The sequence below is a fragment of the Caretta caretta genome, chromosome 7 (assembly GCF_965140235.1).
Source record: "Caretta caretta isolate rCarCar2 chromosome 7, rCarCar1.hap1, whole genome shotgun sequence".
NCBI classification, from domain to species: domain Eukaryota; kingdom Metazoa; phylum Chordata; order Testudines; family Cheloniidae; genus Caretta; species Caretta caretta.
In genome coordinates, this window is record NC_134212.1 from 103,322,131 (window position 1) to 103,340,001 (window position 17,871).

The 17,871-nt window shown below is 37.6% G+C and overlaps 1 protein-coding gene across 2 annotated transcripts in view; it reads right to left on the minus strand.

The window, feature by feature from the left end:
- Positions 1-17,871, minus strand: part of DOCK1 (dedicator of cytokinesis 1) — a 563,486-nt gene that overhangs the window by 396,486 nt on the left and 149,129 nt on the right. For both annotated transcript variants that reach the window (XM_048857028.2, XM_048857026.2), the window contains exons 26-27: positions 8,542-8,669; positions 5,729-5,824 (exon numbers count right to left, since the gene is read on the minus strand). In XM_048857028.2, the coding sequence (XP_048712985.1) occupies positions 5,729-5,824; positions 8,542-8,669 (224 nt within the window). The remainder of the gene's footprint in view (positions 1-5,728; positions 5,825-8,541; positions 8,670-17,871) is intronic.

Genomic DNA, 17,871 nt, shown 5'->3' on the forward strand with positions numbered 1-17,871 from the left:
AAATCTGTGCTTATTTCTAATTTGAATTTGTCTGGCTTTAACTTCCAGCCATTGCTTCCTGTTATGTCCTTCTCCTCTAGATTAAAAAAACCCTTTAATGTCTGATATTTTCTCCCCATGAAAATACTTCTACACCATAATCAAATTACCTCTTGATCATCTTTTTGGTAAAGAGATTGAGCTCCTCAAGTCTCTCACTGCAGGGAATTTTTTCCAGCCCTCATATCATTTTATGGCTCTTTTATGGCACCCACTCCAATTTTTCCACATCACTTTAAAAATTTAGATGCCAGAACTGGATGCAATATTCCATCCAAGTGCCATTTCCAAAATTAAAATCACCTCCCTATTATTCTCTTTTTTTACATTCAAGGATCAGATTAGCCCTTTTAGCCACAACATCTTGCTGGGAGCGATGTTCAATTAATTGTCCACTGTGACCAATAAATCTTTTTTCAGGGTCCTAATTTCCAGGATAGTGTCTCCCATTCTTAGATATGGCCTGCATTCGTTGTTGCTAAATATGTGACCTTGCATTTGATGGTATTAAAATATATTTTGTTTTAATGGGCCCAGATTATCAAGACATTCCGATTGCTCTGTATGTCTGTGTTGTCATCATTATTTACCACTCCAGCAATCTTTATGTCATCGGCAAATTTTATCAGCAATGATTTTAAATTACTTCCTCAAATTTTATAAGCAAAGATACAAAATAGCCAAAATTGTTTGACCGTTAGCACACACTGAAAAGTCCATTTATTTATTTTCATTGCTGTGTTTGTGGGGGAAACATATTGAGTTGGTGTTTTTGAGTAACGTGGGGGGTCTTTGTGATTTGTGGACTTATAACACTTATCAAAAGTGCCTAGAAGAGTGCATCAGAACTTCTAAAATGTGTTTACAGGACTCTTTCCATTTATCATTTTTTTAAAGCAACCCATTTTTCAGCACCAGAGAAGCTTAAAGATCCTGGTTCTGTCAAAGCAAAATCTTGCTGCAGCTGTACACATTAAGCCTTTATTGGGTCTTCCATAATAAAAGAGATAAACAAATAATCTAGTGTGGACAGAGTGACTACAGATAGGAGAACAAACAAAAAAGGAAAGTGAGAGGAGACTGGAAGAACACAGACTTGAAGAAGACAGACACTGGAGACTGGGTGTAAGTATACAGTCACTTATAACAACAAAAAAGGCCATGGTTATCTTGCAAAAATCATGGTCCATATCATATTCCAGTAACTATGCATGATTCTCTTCACCTGAGTATCAAGGAGATAAACTGATACAAACTGTTATTAGTTTTACCAACACTGCAACTAACATGCCCATATCAATACACACATATTTACCAAATGCCTTTTAAAAAAATATTGTATAAAAAGATTTAATTTCAAGGGGAAAATATTCAAAAACCACCAGTATCAAAATGGTGAAAGTAATTCCCCTCCTGTAAATTATAAACCATATTTAACATCGTAGAGTCAGAATTTAGGCTCATCATTAAGTATATAACTTCGCAACTCCCAATGAAAAGAGCTGATTAAATGAACAGACTGTGTTTAAATCCAAGCTAATAGAGCCCAAACCAGCATATTCTTCTGCATGTTAAACAGCATGTCGGGTTCTTATAAATCATCTGGGGTAGAATAAAATATAGTGCTAGCATTAATAGTGACTTGGCCAGAAATAACTATTCTAAACCTGACCTTCATCTATTGCTTCCAAGTTTTGTTTGTTTTTGTGGGGTTTTTTTTCTTTTTTTCTTTTGTTTTTTTAGAGCTAAATTTTCCCCAATCTTATTTAAAGAGATATTTGTCTTTTAGGAATTAAAAGTATTTCTATCTAATAAAGAATATTTATGTTCCTAATCTTGAACAACAGAGTATTCAAAAATAAAGTAAAGAGATTTTAATTATATAAGCAAATTCTTTGATGGAAGTAGCCCTTTCAGCCTATTCAAATACTAAGAGAGGAAGAGTGCCTCATATCATTCATGAAGTTACCATCTAGCTAATTAAAGGGAACTCTTTACAAGCATTAGCCAGAAGGTTTGCAATGGTGGTGACACATGGCCTTGAAGAGTATGGAGAATCCTTAGAATTCCTATGAGCCCAAACTCTGTATCTCCTTCCTAGTAGCCAAGAGTGGTGAGGGAAGGCAGACGTCCTCATGACGTCATTACTGTTCACTTCACTGGCAAGGAACCACCTTGCCTTTCATACTAGCATCCGGCTAGTGAGCTTCATTCTCACTAGGTGTCTGAAGGTTTTCAAACCCTGGTGAAGGCTGGGGGAGAAAAAAAAAATCCTAGAGAGAAAACTAAATGATCAAAAATAGATTTAGCTTTTATAGCAAAAACACATTTAGGATAAAAATGGTAAAAAACAATAATTGAAGGGAGGGTTTTGGGGGTCCTGAGGTTTCCAGGAATCTTTGCAAATTTTAAATTTCACACACAAAAAATTAAAATGTTCTGATCTCTAAAATTTGTTACTGTGCTCACATGTGGAATGCAAGTTTGTGACATATTGTACGTGACAGCGTATCCCATGTTAGACATAGGTATCTGGGCCCATTATATACAACAGAACCATCTATTATCAATACTTTTGTTGAATCAATTTAACAATTGTCATAACAGTAATAAAGGTTTTAAATCACATCCATAAGTTATAAAACAGAGAAAAATCAATCTTTTTGAATAGTCAAAAAAGCTGACTATTGAAGTATTAAATTATTTATAGTTTCATAACTAGACTCTTGAATTATATATCCTCTTGCAACAGCGAATATTTTGCACGTTATATTAGTGCTTATCTATGAATTTCATGTCCTACTGATGATCTTTATCCTGTGATCAGAAAACACACTGTATTTAACAAAATAACCATCAATATACCTTTACTCCCTCTGTTTCAAGGCAACTCCATTCTACCTTGAATATGTGAATTCTGTTAAAATCCCCTGTTGACGTCCAAAATGCTAGGCTCTCAAGTACAGACACACACACACTTTGAGGCATACTGCATACTTGTGCACAGTTCAGAAGTTGGAAATGTGTGTAAAGAGTATAATCTATGCAAATTAAAAGCACCAACAAAAGAACACCGTGTTGGATATTTATACATAAAAAGCACCCATTACAGTGCATAAAGAATACCAAATAAAAATCCCACTGATCTTTAAACCAAATTATGAAAAGAATGCATAATGCGAAACCAATGTTATTTGATTAACTTTTGTCGTATTGGGCCCAACCCTACAAATCCTTGTTCAGACATCTAGTTCCATTGTATTCATTGGGGCTACTCAAGCAGAACCACTCAGGAGCGAATATTTACAGAATCAAGATGTAAATTTGTATCATAATGAACATATTTCCTTCTTTTAAAGAAGAAGCAAGCATCACCAAAAAACTTCCAATATCTTTGCAAATACATAATATGCAAATTCCATATTATTATCAGTGCAATACATTTTAAATAAGAGGTGAAATATATAGTCATTTTTTCAAGGTGAAAAAATGATTTAGATTCAACTACTGTAACACCTGTATAGCAATTTTATGTAAGAAATGAATATATATGATTTGTGATACATTACTTTAAAAAAAAGCCATTACCTAAACTATCCTCCTTTATAGTTCTTTGTCCAGAAACTGTTTTTCCTTCTATTTGTTCTGCTATGATCTATTCTCTAATCTAAATTCTAGGTGCAACTTTCAAGTCAAAAAAATGTAATGCATAAATCTCAATCTGATGCTGATCCAAGAAGGGTAAGGTTATGCATACTAAGTATCAGTTTCATTTCCATCTTACTACTTTATTGACACCACAAAAGTGAATCATTATTGGTTGATTACCAAGAGATGCTTTTAGAAATGCACTGAATTTTAAATAGTAAGTGCCCTCTTAAAAATTCCTGATGCTGTCAGTATTCATTAAATAATTACAGTGTGTTCAGATGTAATGCTTTCAGGCTACATTCATGTTCACAGTGTGCATTTTTAATACAATTGCACTTAGTTAAAAATATATATGTGCAAGACTTAAACTTTCAAATACATTATGCTGCAGTTAAAAAGGGGGAAAACTAACTATGGGTCTACTAACGTAATGCTTCAGAAAATATCCTGTTGTGGTTTTGTATCATTTCAAATATACAGACATCATCACAGTTTAGCAGAGGGGAAATAAAATTAAGGAATTTTGATAAATACATCAAGCTATATTTCTACAAACAATTTAACCTACAGAAACAATCACAATATTTTGTCTGCATTCTACTGTCTATATATTTTATTATATACAAACACACACAATTCAAACCTAATTACTTTTGTCTGCTTTCTCAATGTTAAGTTTTTCTTCCATAAGAATCATAGCTACTTTACTTACTCAAGGATTAATCCTTGTCATTTTGGGGTGGGAGGGGTACAAAATCATTAACCGACAGTATGTTGTTGGAAGTGGGAAAGCAAGTGCCAAGATGATAGCTGGAGAGAGAATTAGGAGTAAGAGAAGGTTTTTATCATTCTTAGGGATACAAACACCATTACAGATGATGAAGAGTGGAGGACAGAGAATGAGAGAGGATGGTGTCCAGGGGACGGACTGAGAGCCTAGAAGGACGAAGAGAGAGATCACAGTGAGAGGGTAAAGGAATAATATGGAATTAGAGGAAGAGAGGAGAGAGTTAATTCAGAACTTTCTCAATTTTGATTTTTTATAAATGATGTAATACAGTACAGAGAAGGAAGAGGTAAGGGAAGAAGTTTTAAGAAGAGAGTCAAAGCCATTAAAGTGTGCAGATTGGCAGGAAACATTTCATGATCTCTCTTTCCAGGTTTCCACCAAAATATTTTTTTCAGAATGATACAGAACTTTAAATGAATAACGTTCACCTAAAATGCAAGCTTTTACACCAATTAAGTACATTGTGTGCATATATGCTGCAAATAGTGACACACATTTACAGATTTTTTAAAAAAAAGTTAATAAAGGCCCATATCTTCAGCTGATACAAACCAGTGTAGCTCCACTGAAGCCAAATTTCTGATGCAGAATATTTAAGTGGTCCAATAAACAAAATATTTTAAAAGGTAACAAACTTTGTTAAATATAAAGTTGAGCAAAACTCAACAAGAGTTAATCTCTTCTAATATTAAGTTATGTCAGTGTATTCTTAAATGGATAATCTTGGAATAACCATATTATTTCTCAGGACTTGCATGGGCACACATCAAAGCCTCTGTTTCATTATGAAAGTTGTAATTGCCAGGGCCATATTCTGCAATCCTTCACTTATTTAAAATCAGTATGCCTATGGGAGTCATTACCCCAACTGAACAACCACAATGTGAGTAAATGTTGGCAGAATAAAGCCTCCAGTCCAATTTACATGTCAACAACCAAAGTTTTTTTTTAATTTACACAACATTTTTAGCAAGTTAAAATCTTGTAATTGCAAAAAATAAAATTAGTTTTGGTTAAACAAACCCAATTAAATTCATCATTTGATCACTGACAATTTAAATAGGACCTTTCTCCTCCTATTATAAGCCACACAAAAATTATAATCCAAAACTTTACAGTTTACTGAACACACAAGAGAGTTACAGGAGGTTTTGATTGCTTTTTACCACCTGGGATTTAAATCCTGTATTATGTGAGGTGCAAGAGGTTGTGATAAAAATACTTAAGTTTATGTCAAGAGAAACTTACAATGAGCTCTGAATCGCGTCCCATGGAAATGACTGTTCTATTGACTGTCCTCAGTAGCTTTTCCATGATTATCTGGACATGGCGCTGTGTTGGTCCCTGGAGAGAAAGGATAATCTAGTGGAAACTATCACCAAAAGACAATCAATACAACTCAAATATTGATGCTTGTTATTAAATCCATCTATCCTGTTGGAACCAAATCAATTATAACTCCTCACAACTACTGCTCAACAAGATGAAAAACAGTCTTTGTTAAAAGCAAAGACTGCACAAAGAAAATAGACTTTTTATTACTGCTGCTACTGAAAGTCAATTACAGAGAGTACTTTAAAAAAAAAAAAGCAAATCCTTAGGGGAAAAAAACGCAGTGTTTATGGCATTTGGTTAGGTCACAATTTAGTTTTCCAACGACATTTTTTCACCATTTAAAATCAAATGTCTCTGACCAAGGTAAACATGGCACACTTAATAACAGTGCATCCAATAAATTAAACAATTTAGCTAAGGCCTTTCAAACTAATTCTCAATTGTTTTTTATATATTCTGGTTTTAAGAGGTGATCTGCTAGGATTTTTTTTAAAAAACATTAAAAGTGTGGTGTTGACAGTGAATGCCCTTTGTGAACATGTTAGGGATCTATGTCCCAACCCCGTAGGGGGAGGAAGTCCCACAAAGTTTGGGGGTAGGGAAGCATCATACTAATATAGGGAACTTGCTTCCCCTCCCACAATGTAAACGTGCTCCTTAAAAGTTACTTGCCTGCCTTGCCCTAATGCAGCTTTCTTTAGGGACTACTCTATGGTTGTCAACATTTAAAATGTTTTGCCAGACAATTCTCCGAATAGGATATGCTGTAGGCTGTTGTTGGACAGCTGTGCAACCCTGCTAGTGAAATGCATTTTTATTATTATTATTAAATGAGTGAGAAAAATAACCCATGGTTCACCAGGTTGCATTTAACTTCCAGAGGCTCCAGCTGGCATATGTGAAAAAGTATCCCTCATCTCCAGTACATGTATGTGCAGCTACTGTTCCGCAGCACTCAAGCTCCCTGCTGGTGACAAGCAGGGACTTTCCTACTCTCACCTCCAGGGACTGCTTCCTTTCCCCACAGCTCCTCCATCTCCCTTTTCTGCCTGCATACAGGCTTCAATCATCTGGCAGCTCAGCAGCCCTCTCTCACCCAGTTGTTGGTTGTTTCTCTCTCAATAACAGAAGCCAGCTCCTAACTCTGCACCCACCCCTCATGCAGACCTTCTCAACTGTGTTCAGCTCAGCAGGTGGTGGAGCTGCAACCCAGTAAGTACAGCTTGCTTAGAGAAATGCAGACAGCAAAAAATGGGGAGGGACTCCTGTGGTGTCAGGACAGAAGCTCATTTTCTTAACGTAATCTGCTTCCTGATGCCACAGAATCCGGGATCACTGGAAGAATGCAGTTACCAAGGACGTTTTTTTAAAAAGTTGGAACTTGCCCTGGCCAAAGTGTAGGTAGCTATGCCGCTCATGTACAGGAATCCAGACTCAGAACCCTCTGGTCCAAAAACCTTTAACGCTGGCAAATAGCCGGAATGGAGTATAGCTCCCCATCAAAGGAGAGAGATTTGTATAGTCACTGTCTAGTCTAGTGGTTCTCCAACTTTTGTGCTGGTGACCCCTTTCACATAACACACCTCTGAGGGCGACCCCCCCCCACTTATAAATTAAAAACACTTTTTTATATATTTAACACCATTATAAATGCTGGAGGCAAAGCAGGGTTTGGAGTGGAGGCTGACAGCTCGCAACCCCCCATGTAATAACCTCCTGACTCCCTGAGGGGTCCCGACCCCCAGTTTGAGAACCCCTGGTCTAGTCAATAAAAAACTGGGATCATGCAAATGACACACCCACAACTGAGCACAGGGCACTGCCTAACACAAAAAAGTTGTGCAGTTTTGCATGTGTAATTGTACAGCATCTTTACATTCTGAATGGATAGGACTGTTTAACTTCCCTATAATACTCAAGCAGAAGGAAGCACTATCAAGTTATTTAGTTATATCTTGAGAGAACTGGCTAGAGGGGGACTGTTTTGATTTACTGAGCTGTCTGAAGAGCAGCCTACTTCCCGCAGATTGTTTTTAAATGTCATAGATCACGTGGGAATATTTCTGTACATTTTAAATTCCTGACAAATTGTTCATTCACACCATCAAACCAGCATTTTGGATTTTCCCCATAACTTGAACAAGTCATTTAAGGCTACTCTTTCACAGTGAGAGTCTTGTAAGATACTATTTTTTCCTCTAGTGAAATTTTCTGCTACAAATTTCAAACAGCACACTCAGTTTTTATCCTCTTTAGTTGATGAACAACCACCAAAGAACCAAAAGCAGGCCCAATAAACAAGCATCAATGCAATGAAGAGGCTAAAGAATTCATATTCCAAACTCATCCAACACTCCCCAACTGGCAGGAGGTGCAAGTGCTGTGGAGGAAGGATACTCAACTCCTGTGAGTATCTGACCAATATCTGGAGTGGTGTTATGGGATGAGCTCCAGAGGGAGCCGTATTTCCTCTTGGCCAGAATAAAGGTTGTCATAAGTGAGAAACCTTGGAGCCAGAGAGCAACATGGTGAAAGAGTAAACATCAGAAACACCACCTCACCACCGAACACCACAAGAGAGGAGGAGAAGAAAAAGAAAGCTAAAACTCAGAACAAAAATAAATGACAAAAACGAAGTCATTGCCAGCTTTACTTCATGATCACCCTTATCACTCACAAGACGTAGTATTCTTAAGGGCTAATCGGTATAAACGTCAGTTACTAACCACATCTTTCTTGTAAAGGACTTCCAGGATGTTACTAAGCAGTTGGCAGCAAGCCTCCAAGTCTTCCTGCCTTTCCAAATGATACTTCAACTGATCTGTCATCATTGGCAGCAAGATCTCCCTGCAGTCTGCACATGAAGATACAATGTTACAAGTATGTCTTACATAATTTCATAGTATACACACATCATATTGCAAACAGAGCGAATATTTTAAACAAAACTTTCAGGAAAAAAGTTAACTTCCTGGCAGACAGAAGGCCAGACCAAATTTTGGGCAAAAGTTTAAAAAAGAACAAAAAAACCAGACAGTCAATAGCACAGCAAAAAAATCCCTGCAACAGTGAGTCTCAGAGCCCAGGTCAACTGAGTCAGTTGGCTCAGGCTTTGAGACTTGCTGCCGCATGTCTTTTATTGCAGTGTAGACATTCCCTTAGACAACCTGAAGTATAAAGATTGGTACAAGCTTTGTCCCCAGCCTCCAATTCAGCAAGGAACTTAAGCATATGCATAACTTTAAACACATGACTACTCCTACTTATAAGTACATGTATTTAAGCATTGTGATCATGCAAATGACACATCCACAACTGAGCACAAAGCACTGCATAACTGAAGAAAAAGTTATGCCGTTTTGCATGTGTAACTGTACAGCACCTTTACATTCTGAATGGATAGGACTGTTCAACTTCCCTTAACACTCAAGCAAAAGGAAGAATTATCAAGTTAGCATTGACACAATCCAGTGAACATGTGCTCTGCAAATTAGGCTGCAAAAAGAGTCGAAAGTTGTTTCATTATGTTTTTGTTTTAAGGGGAAGGAGGATGTATTCAAGAAGTAAGGAACTGTCCTGACTTGACATAGAACCCTTAATGATGAGTTGGAGCAATGCAGTGATTTTTGTGGGTGTCCCCACCCCAACTGAGAAGCAGAGATGGTGGTGGAGAGAAACAGTTCCTTCCGCCTCAAAAAGTAGCAAAGCTAAATGTTTCTTGTCAGAGCTGAAAGAGCAACATGGGCCGCCCTCGAGGTACTCAACTGAGGACAGAGATGGAAAAAAAAAAAAACAGATAAAGAGGACACCACATTCCTTGAGGAGAATGCTGCTTCACACTACTTGGTTTATTTAGGCATAAGTTTTCATGGCTGGCTCATTACAAAAGCAGCTTTGCCTCCTCACCTATTGACACCTCCTCACTGATTATTGGGAGTGGACTACATTCACCCCGATTGAATTGGCCCTGTCAACACCAGTTCTCCACTTGCGAGGTAATTCCCTTCTCTTCATGTGTCAGAATGATAATGCCTGCATCTGTAATTTTCACTCCATGCATCTAAAGAAGTGTTTTTTTACCCACAAAGGCTTATGCCCAAATAAATCTGTTAGTCTTTAAGGTGCCACCAGAGTCCTTGTTGTTTTTATGGATACAGACTAACACGGCTACCCCCTGATACTTGACACTAATTTGTTGTCACTTTTTCTGAATTTCCTTCCAGGACAAGTAATGATATTGGCCATACAAAATGATATCACTGCAACACGAGGCAACATCAAGTCCTAATGTATCACAACATCACTCAACTATTTGATGATGCATGCAAGCAACCTGGTACTGAAATGCATGGGATTTTTTTTCCCAAACAATACTTCCTGCATATTAATTTTATAGGATGTCTGAAAATCCAGATAGTTCTGTGAAACGTTTTACTCTGCTTTAGCCACAAATACAGTTTCCAACCATCTCTTTCCAAAGCCCTCTCCCACTCACACACCCAAAATTTAAACAATATTACATTCACCATCTTTCTGGCCAAACAGTGGCGAGATCTCTCAACAAAGCTCATTTGTGTCACACCTTGGTCACCCTGAGGAACTACACATGCGCAGAAGCATGAGCTCCACCTGAATGGTTGAGCACAATACCCATATGTTACACAAGGGACTAGGTTAAAAAAAAAAAAGATAGGCAGCATATTTTTCTGAAAATGTCACATTCACATGAAAAAGGGTAAGTATTATGGTTATGTTTTAATACTGTTTTAAATAACAGCATGGCTAATATTTTACAGTCTCTCAAATAATGCATTCATTATTAGCAAGTACTTCCAATTAGCTTCAGATAAATATTGTCGTTATAGGGTTCTACGTACCTTACAGGTAAGTATTACCTATAGATTCACATTTTGAGAGACTAGAAAGCTCAGGGGGATGGTCTACACTTGAAACATTCATCAGCATAGCTACATCTCTCAAGAGTGTGAAAAATCCACACACCTTAGGAGACGAAGCAATGCCAACCTAATCCCTGGTATTGACAGCACTAGGCCAACGAAAGAATTCTTCTGTCGACTTAGCTACCACCTTTCAGGGCAGTGAAGGCAGAACCCCTCCCATTGCTGTAGTGAATGTCCACACTGAAGCTCTACAGTGGCACAGTTGCAGCTGTGCTACGGTAGCATTTTAAGTGTAGACATAGCCTAAAAAGTTAACATACTGTACCAGTGGCCAAAACGGCATTTCAGTTTTTAAAAGTACAAACAAAACCTTTAGGGGTCTATAATAAATTAATAAGATTTTGTTTTACCTAACAGACAGGAAAATGTATACATGCATAACAAACATTAATAAAACAGCACATTGACAGAATCTTTTATTGTATCTGAAAACAGTTTATGTAATATGAAGTTGGACAACACTCCTACATGGCAGGTAATGAATTATAAGTATTTAACCTAATAGTCTGCTGTGAGTTTTTAAGATACATGATCCTAAAACATATTCACTAAAGATTATGGCAATGAAAAAATAGGGATATGGGACACAGAAGAATATCTTGCCATCAGCTAAATAAGAAGAGTATTAGAAATGTTGCTAAGAAATACTCTTATAAATATTAATCCAAACTTTTATTTTCCTGTGAAGATGTTTTGAGGTAATACATTGCAGATTTTTCGAAAATCTATCACACGTTGCAGCCTTTCAAATCTGTTATGGAGGAGGTTATACATAAGGTCATAGGTCTGATTAAGTATGCTTTAATATGTTTAACTCCTAATAAGGAGCAAAACAAATAGCTTCTTGAACACTAGCTGCTGTAATGTATTCATAAGTAATTCAATAAGATTAAATTGTGAGGACTTCATTTACCTCAGACTCAAAATAGGCATCTTTTTTTTTTTTTTTTTTTTATAATAACTAGTTGTGGAATACTGCTTTTAATGAAATGAGTAAAAGGGGGATTCTGACACACGGTTGGCAGGCACTATGGAGAAGTAACTGTACTAACTTCCTGAACTGGCGCTAGGCATAAGCAGACTAAGCAATTGCTTTAGGGCCCCAAGCAGCTCAAGGGGCCCTCCTATTAATTATTAGTATGTGGTCGGGGGAGGGGAATATTCCGGCTTAGGGTCCCCAATCAGGTAGCAGCGCCTCTGCTAACTTATCTTTGTGAAGCCTCTGAGTGCATCAATCAGTACCATTACAAAAGCCCTTAATTAGAGATTGCACATTTCATGTCCCTTTTAAATCCTACTACTAGAGAATGGTCACAGATCAATGTAGTATCTGGAAAGCATGTGGAAAGCTAAAATTGCAGTTACATCAGCTTTGAGTGCGTTGCCTGGAGCTGAGACTGATCAATAGAGAAGGTAAGCAAGCTGACTTTGAGAGACAAGGAAAACTACCTAATTGATTTGTCATATTACTTCCATTTGAAATTATAAACCTCTATTCTGAGGGCTGGCTCCTTTCAAGTAGCGAAGAGGACTTGACAAAATTTCTCAGTCATCATTTCAGTGGATCTCTGCATTCCCAAGAACCAAGCTGTGAGTAAATGAACTGTGTAGTATGTAAATCTTGCAGGTTATATAACATGAAGATAAAACAATGAGTCAAAGATGTCTAAGGTGCACCATCAATCAATATCAGTCTCACACACACAAAAATTTTCACAGAAGATAACTCTGCTATTGGATTTGGCCTTAGCTTTGTTTCAAAGGCTTCACTGAAAAAAGTTATTCACTCCCATACTTGTACTTGTTTGGGACAGTAACATTAGTTATACTACTTGGAGATTTCCTACCCAGACATGATAGCTTTCATAGGCAAATAAAAGTACATTACAATCACGGTCATCACCATGTGATCTTTCTGGGACCTGCTGGTACCCTATACCTAATTATGGGGGGGTGGGGGGGGAACACTGTACAGAAATAACTCTACACTCTAAAGCTTATTTTCCAGCAGTCTGAAAGTAATAAATATCAGAAAGTAAGAAAACGGAAACTGTGATTAGGATACACTGGGAAATGTATACATAAAAAGCATTTGACAGTCGTAGTGTTTAGAGGGTGAGTGATTTTTGTATCAATAAACACTTCCCCTTCCAGCATTCAAGGAGCAGACCTAATATTTGTGCTGGGAGGCAAAATTCTTTACCTTTGGACTACAATTTCACCTCTGCTCATAGCATGCATCACAGCTAGAGGAGGTTGAAAAAATGTTGACAACGCTTTTTCCTGTATATTGAAAAAAAAGCCAATTTGTCAGGAACGTTTCTCAGTTCCGCGATGGAACTAAACATTTTGAAAGGTCTCCGCTTCATTCTGCATTAGAATGAAAACCATTTTCAAAACCTAAAATTTTTCCCACAAAATCAAATTGACGTTTTCTAGCCAGCCCTAATTTCAGGCAGTATGACCCAGATTTACCAATCCAGAAATCATTTCAGGCAAATTATTTCACAACCCGCGCTCCAATAATATGGTGTACAAAGCAGGTGGTGCTTTAAATGCATCCTTCCTACAAACCTGATTATTCTTCTCAATATTTTATCATCCACATTTAAATTATCAAAAAGTACAGAACAGCAAAGGTTAATCTTTATCAAACTGCCTGTCACATGGACCTCCCAACACTGATTAATGAGCAACCTTAATAAATCTATAGTGTATATCACAACTCTCCTGTTCAAAAGCCAGCTCTGAAGGTAGCTCACAAGTATGAAACACGATTACAGGAAACAATAATTCGACATCTGTTCTTCCCCTGGTGCAGTGGTCTATCCCACAATGATTCATGTCAGGGTAACATCCACTGAGAATAAAGTATTAATCTTTATAAGAGGGCACTGAACAGGCATCATCAGCTTATGAATATCCAAGCAAAAATCTCTCACCACAACACATAGGGGAACTTTGTTACAGCAAACTGCATGAACATGAACGAATTGTCAGTTTAAAACATTTATTTTTATGAACACCAAGTAGTGTGTTTTTTAATTTTTTGTTTGGACACATTAAACAAAATGATCCATAAAGTGATGTTAAATAACTTTGCTCCCATTATATAGCACTGAGATAAAGATTAACATTTTTTTATGAGAGTTAAAGAGTAAGAGCTCATATAAATGGTGTATACTTTCTATTAAACTTCTATTGGCAAGCAATTTTCTAATAGAGAAATCACCTGATTTTTCAGCTAAAAACCTAGAATTCACATAATTCAGTTGACACTTGGCTTTGTTTTACAAAAGAGTTCAAGCTACAGAAAAATAGCTGAAAATAGTTATACCATGACAAAGCAGATAAATCATTAGTATAAAACCAAATCTTGGAGTTTGAGTTGTATATTTTATGTCATTAACAAAATCCATAACAAAAATTAAATACATTTATAGTTTAAAACATCCTTTAGGTTATTGCAAAACACTGTATACACATACACACACTCCCTATGTAACTTAATGCAGCACCAGACCGTGCCAGAACAGATGCAAATCCTACAGACTTATCACTACTGCTATGACGATCAGTAACCCCCAAAATATACCTTTTCAAGATCCAAGGTCCTACATATGCTATCACAACATGTGGTGAACGTCATCCAGTGCATCAAAAGCCTCAACAAATATGTGGGTGAAACAAGATAAGCACTATGCTCTTGAATGAACTCTCAGAGAAAAATGATAAAACACAAAAACATCCTATCACCTGTGGGTGAACACTTTTCACAAAGTGATCACTCTATATCTGACCTCTCATTCCTCATCCTCAAAGGAAACCTACACAACACTTTCAAAAGACAAGCCTAGGAGCTTAAATTCATAACTCTCCTGGACACTAAAAAACATGTACTTAACGGAGACACTGCTTTTATGGCTTATTACAACAATTTGTAACAAATCCTGCTGCTGACTAAGCCTCCTTTATCCTACGACTGCAAAGATGTTAATTGCACACTTAATTTTAAGTGGTCTCCTACAAAATGCATAAACCCCTTATGCTTAACCATCTGTACCACCTTGCGTTTAGCTTGGACACTCTGGTTACCTTCCCCAGACCCGAAGAAGAGCTCTGTGAAGCTTGAAAGCTTGCCCTTTCCACCAACAAAGAAGTCGGTCCAATAAAGATATTTTCTCACCCACCTTGTCTCTTTCAGTTGTACTGCTTGCATTCTTGGAGTTAGGCATGTACCCAACTACCTGGCTGAATCAGGATTTTAACTTCTGAATATCAACATATTCAGTACTGTGCAGAATTAGACTTCAAAATGCTTTACAAAATAAGAAAGTAGCATCCCAATTTTTAGAAATGAAAGCTGGGATTTTCAAAGGAGCTGGGCACTTAATTCCCTTGAATTCCAAAGGGATTTTGGCATCTAACCCGCTTAACTTTCCTTGAAAATCTCTACAAATTCACAGAAATGTTAAGTATCTTATTCAAGATACTGACTCCACATATCCTCATTCTCAGTCCCACACTTTATTCCTATTGACCACACTGCTTCCAATATTAGTATATCTACAAATTGCATAAACCAAAAACAGAAATCCTCCAAAAAACCATAAAAAGGGGTGAAAGAGCATCAGCCTCTAGACTTTGAATAACTCTTGCAAATCAAACAGGACACACTTGGATCATCTTTATGATACAATTCCAAGGCAATAATGTTTTGTCAAAGACTCTAATGAACTTCTCTAACAACATAACTGTGACTAAATGATCTTTTCAATGCTCTTACAGTAACTGTTCTGTCAAATCAGATTGAGGACAAATGAAGGTAGAAGCAATTTAATATAGTTCTTTTGGGAGAGGACAGAGAAGTTTGGGTATCATTTTCCAAGAGCTTTGTCCACGCCAAAGAAAGACCAAGATAATTAGCTGTTTGTTTCCCCCACAAGGGAAATACAAACACAAATCTAATTTATCTACCAAGCTTCAGAAAAATGAGTATGTAAGTGAGGATATAAAACTAGCTGGACATCTAACAGACTAAAGTAGAAGTATAAAGTAGCCTTTGGATGGAACTCAATGACTATGACCCTCACAAGCTTACATAAATTGGTTTGGTTCTATTCGCAGGGGAATAATTTCCAGCAGAAAAAGAAAACGTTTTCCTTCAAACAGTAGTGAATATTCATTGTCTTAAAGCTAGGAATGTGATGAATACCCAAAGCAGAATCAGTCTGTACAGAGTTCTATGTTATACTTGGAAGTTAAAGTAGAAAATTTGGAAATGGTCACAGGCCTGGAAAAGTGTGGGTCTTGGAAGTCAACTGGTAATTTCTCACCAGCAAAATTTTCCTGCTTGATGTTCCTTTGACAGATTGGCTAATTTTAAACACTAATCAATCTCTGTACTTTTTGGTACAAGTTCTCCATTTTGAATCACTGCAGAAACAGAACAAGCAACAAAATTTAAGTATCGTACAGGAGTTTCCCTCCAGAGCAACAGGAATCCTGCTAAATGTAATGTAGGTTCTATAAAGGGAAAGGAGTAATCTAGGACCCTGAGAGAGAACAAAATTCCTTACACAGAGAATATGGCACAACAGTGGATAAAATAAGTAAATAAATTCAGTGCTCCAGTATGTCCTATATCATCTATTCTGAAGAAACAGGGGCTGCAATACAAATGCAAAATCCTACATCTTACTTGGATATTCAGTATCAGTGTAATCATGCAGATAATTTGGACTACCAAAGAACCATTCATGTTTAGTAAGGAACCCAAGGTTTCCATAAAGAATAAAGACCACTGGTTATGGTTCAGTATGGTTCCTCCAGCATTGTCAATAACTGATACTTCAGCTGCTTGGGGAGAAGGGGGAAATGTGTGGAGAAAATATCCCAAAGTCTTCTGAAATCCATGTATTCCAGGCATTCTGATTTATGAAGTTAGCAGGAAATACCACAAATAAAAGCTGTCCTGTTCTCTAGTGGCATGTACTTTGATAGCATATTTTTTCCTGATGGGGAAAGATTTTTGGGTTAAGTGCTTCTTGATTTTCTACACGTCTTAAAGCTTTTTATGTATTCCAATAGCCTGTACCGTCTTTGGCTTTTTAGAAAATACACTTGTATAATATATACCCGTGGGCACCAATGATACTGACAAGAATGACCTTGAGTGGATCACTGCAGACTACGTGGCTCTGGGAAGAAGGATAAAGGAGTTTGAGGCGCAAGTGGTGTTCTCATCCATCCTCCCCATGGAAGGAAAAGGCCTGGGTAGAGACCGTCGAATCATGGAAGTCAACAAATGGCTACGCAGGTGGTGTCGGAGAGAACTCTCTGGATTCTTTGACCATGGAATGGTGTTCCAAGAAGGAGGAGTGCTAGGCAGAGACAGGCTCCACCTAACAAAGAGAGGGAAGAGCATCTTCGCAAGCAGGCTGGCTAACCTAGTGAGGAGGGCTTTAAACTAGGTTCACACGGGGAAGGAGACCAAATCCCTGAGTTAGTGGGGACGTGGGATACCAGGAGGAAGCACGAACAGGAGAGCGCGAGACAGGAGGGCTCCTGCCTCATACTAAGAAAGCAGGACAAACAGCAAGTTATCTCAAGTGCCTATATACAAATGCAAGAAGCCTGGGAAACAAGCAGGGAGAACTGGAAGTCCTGGCACAGTCAAGGAATTATGATGTGATTGGAACAACAGAGACTTGGTGGGATGACTGGAGTACTGTCATGGATGGATATAAACTGTTCAGGAAGGACAGGCAGGGCAGAAAAGGTGGGGGAGTTGCACTGTATGTAAGAGAGCAGTATGACTGCTCAGAGCTCTGGTATGAAACTGCAGAAAAACCTGAGAGTCTCTGGATTAAGTTTAGAAGGGTGATGTTGTAGTGGGAGTCTGCTATAGACCACCGGACCAGGGGGATAAGGTGGATGAGGCTTTCTTCCAGCAACTCACGGAAGTTACTAGATCGCAGGCCCTGGTTCTCATGGGAGACTTCAATCTCTCTGATATCTGCTGGGAGAGCAATACAGCAGTGCACAGACAATCCAAGAAGTTTTTGGAAAGTTTAGGGGACATTTTCCTGGTGC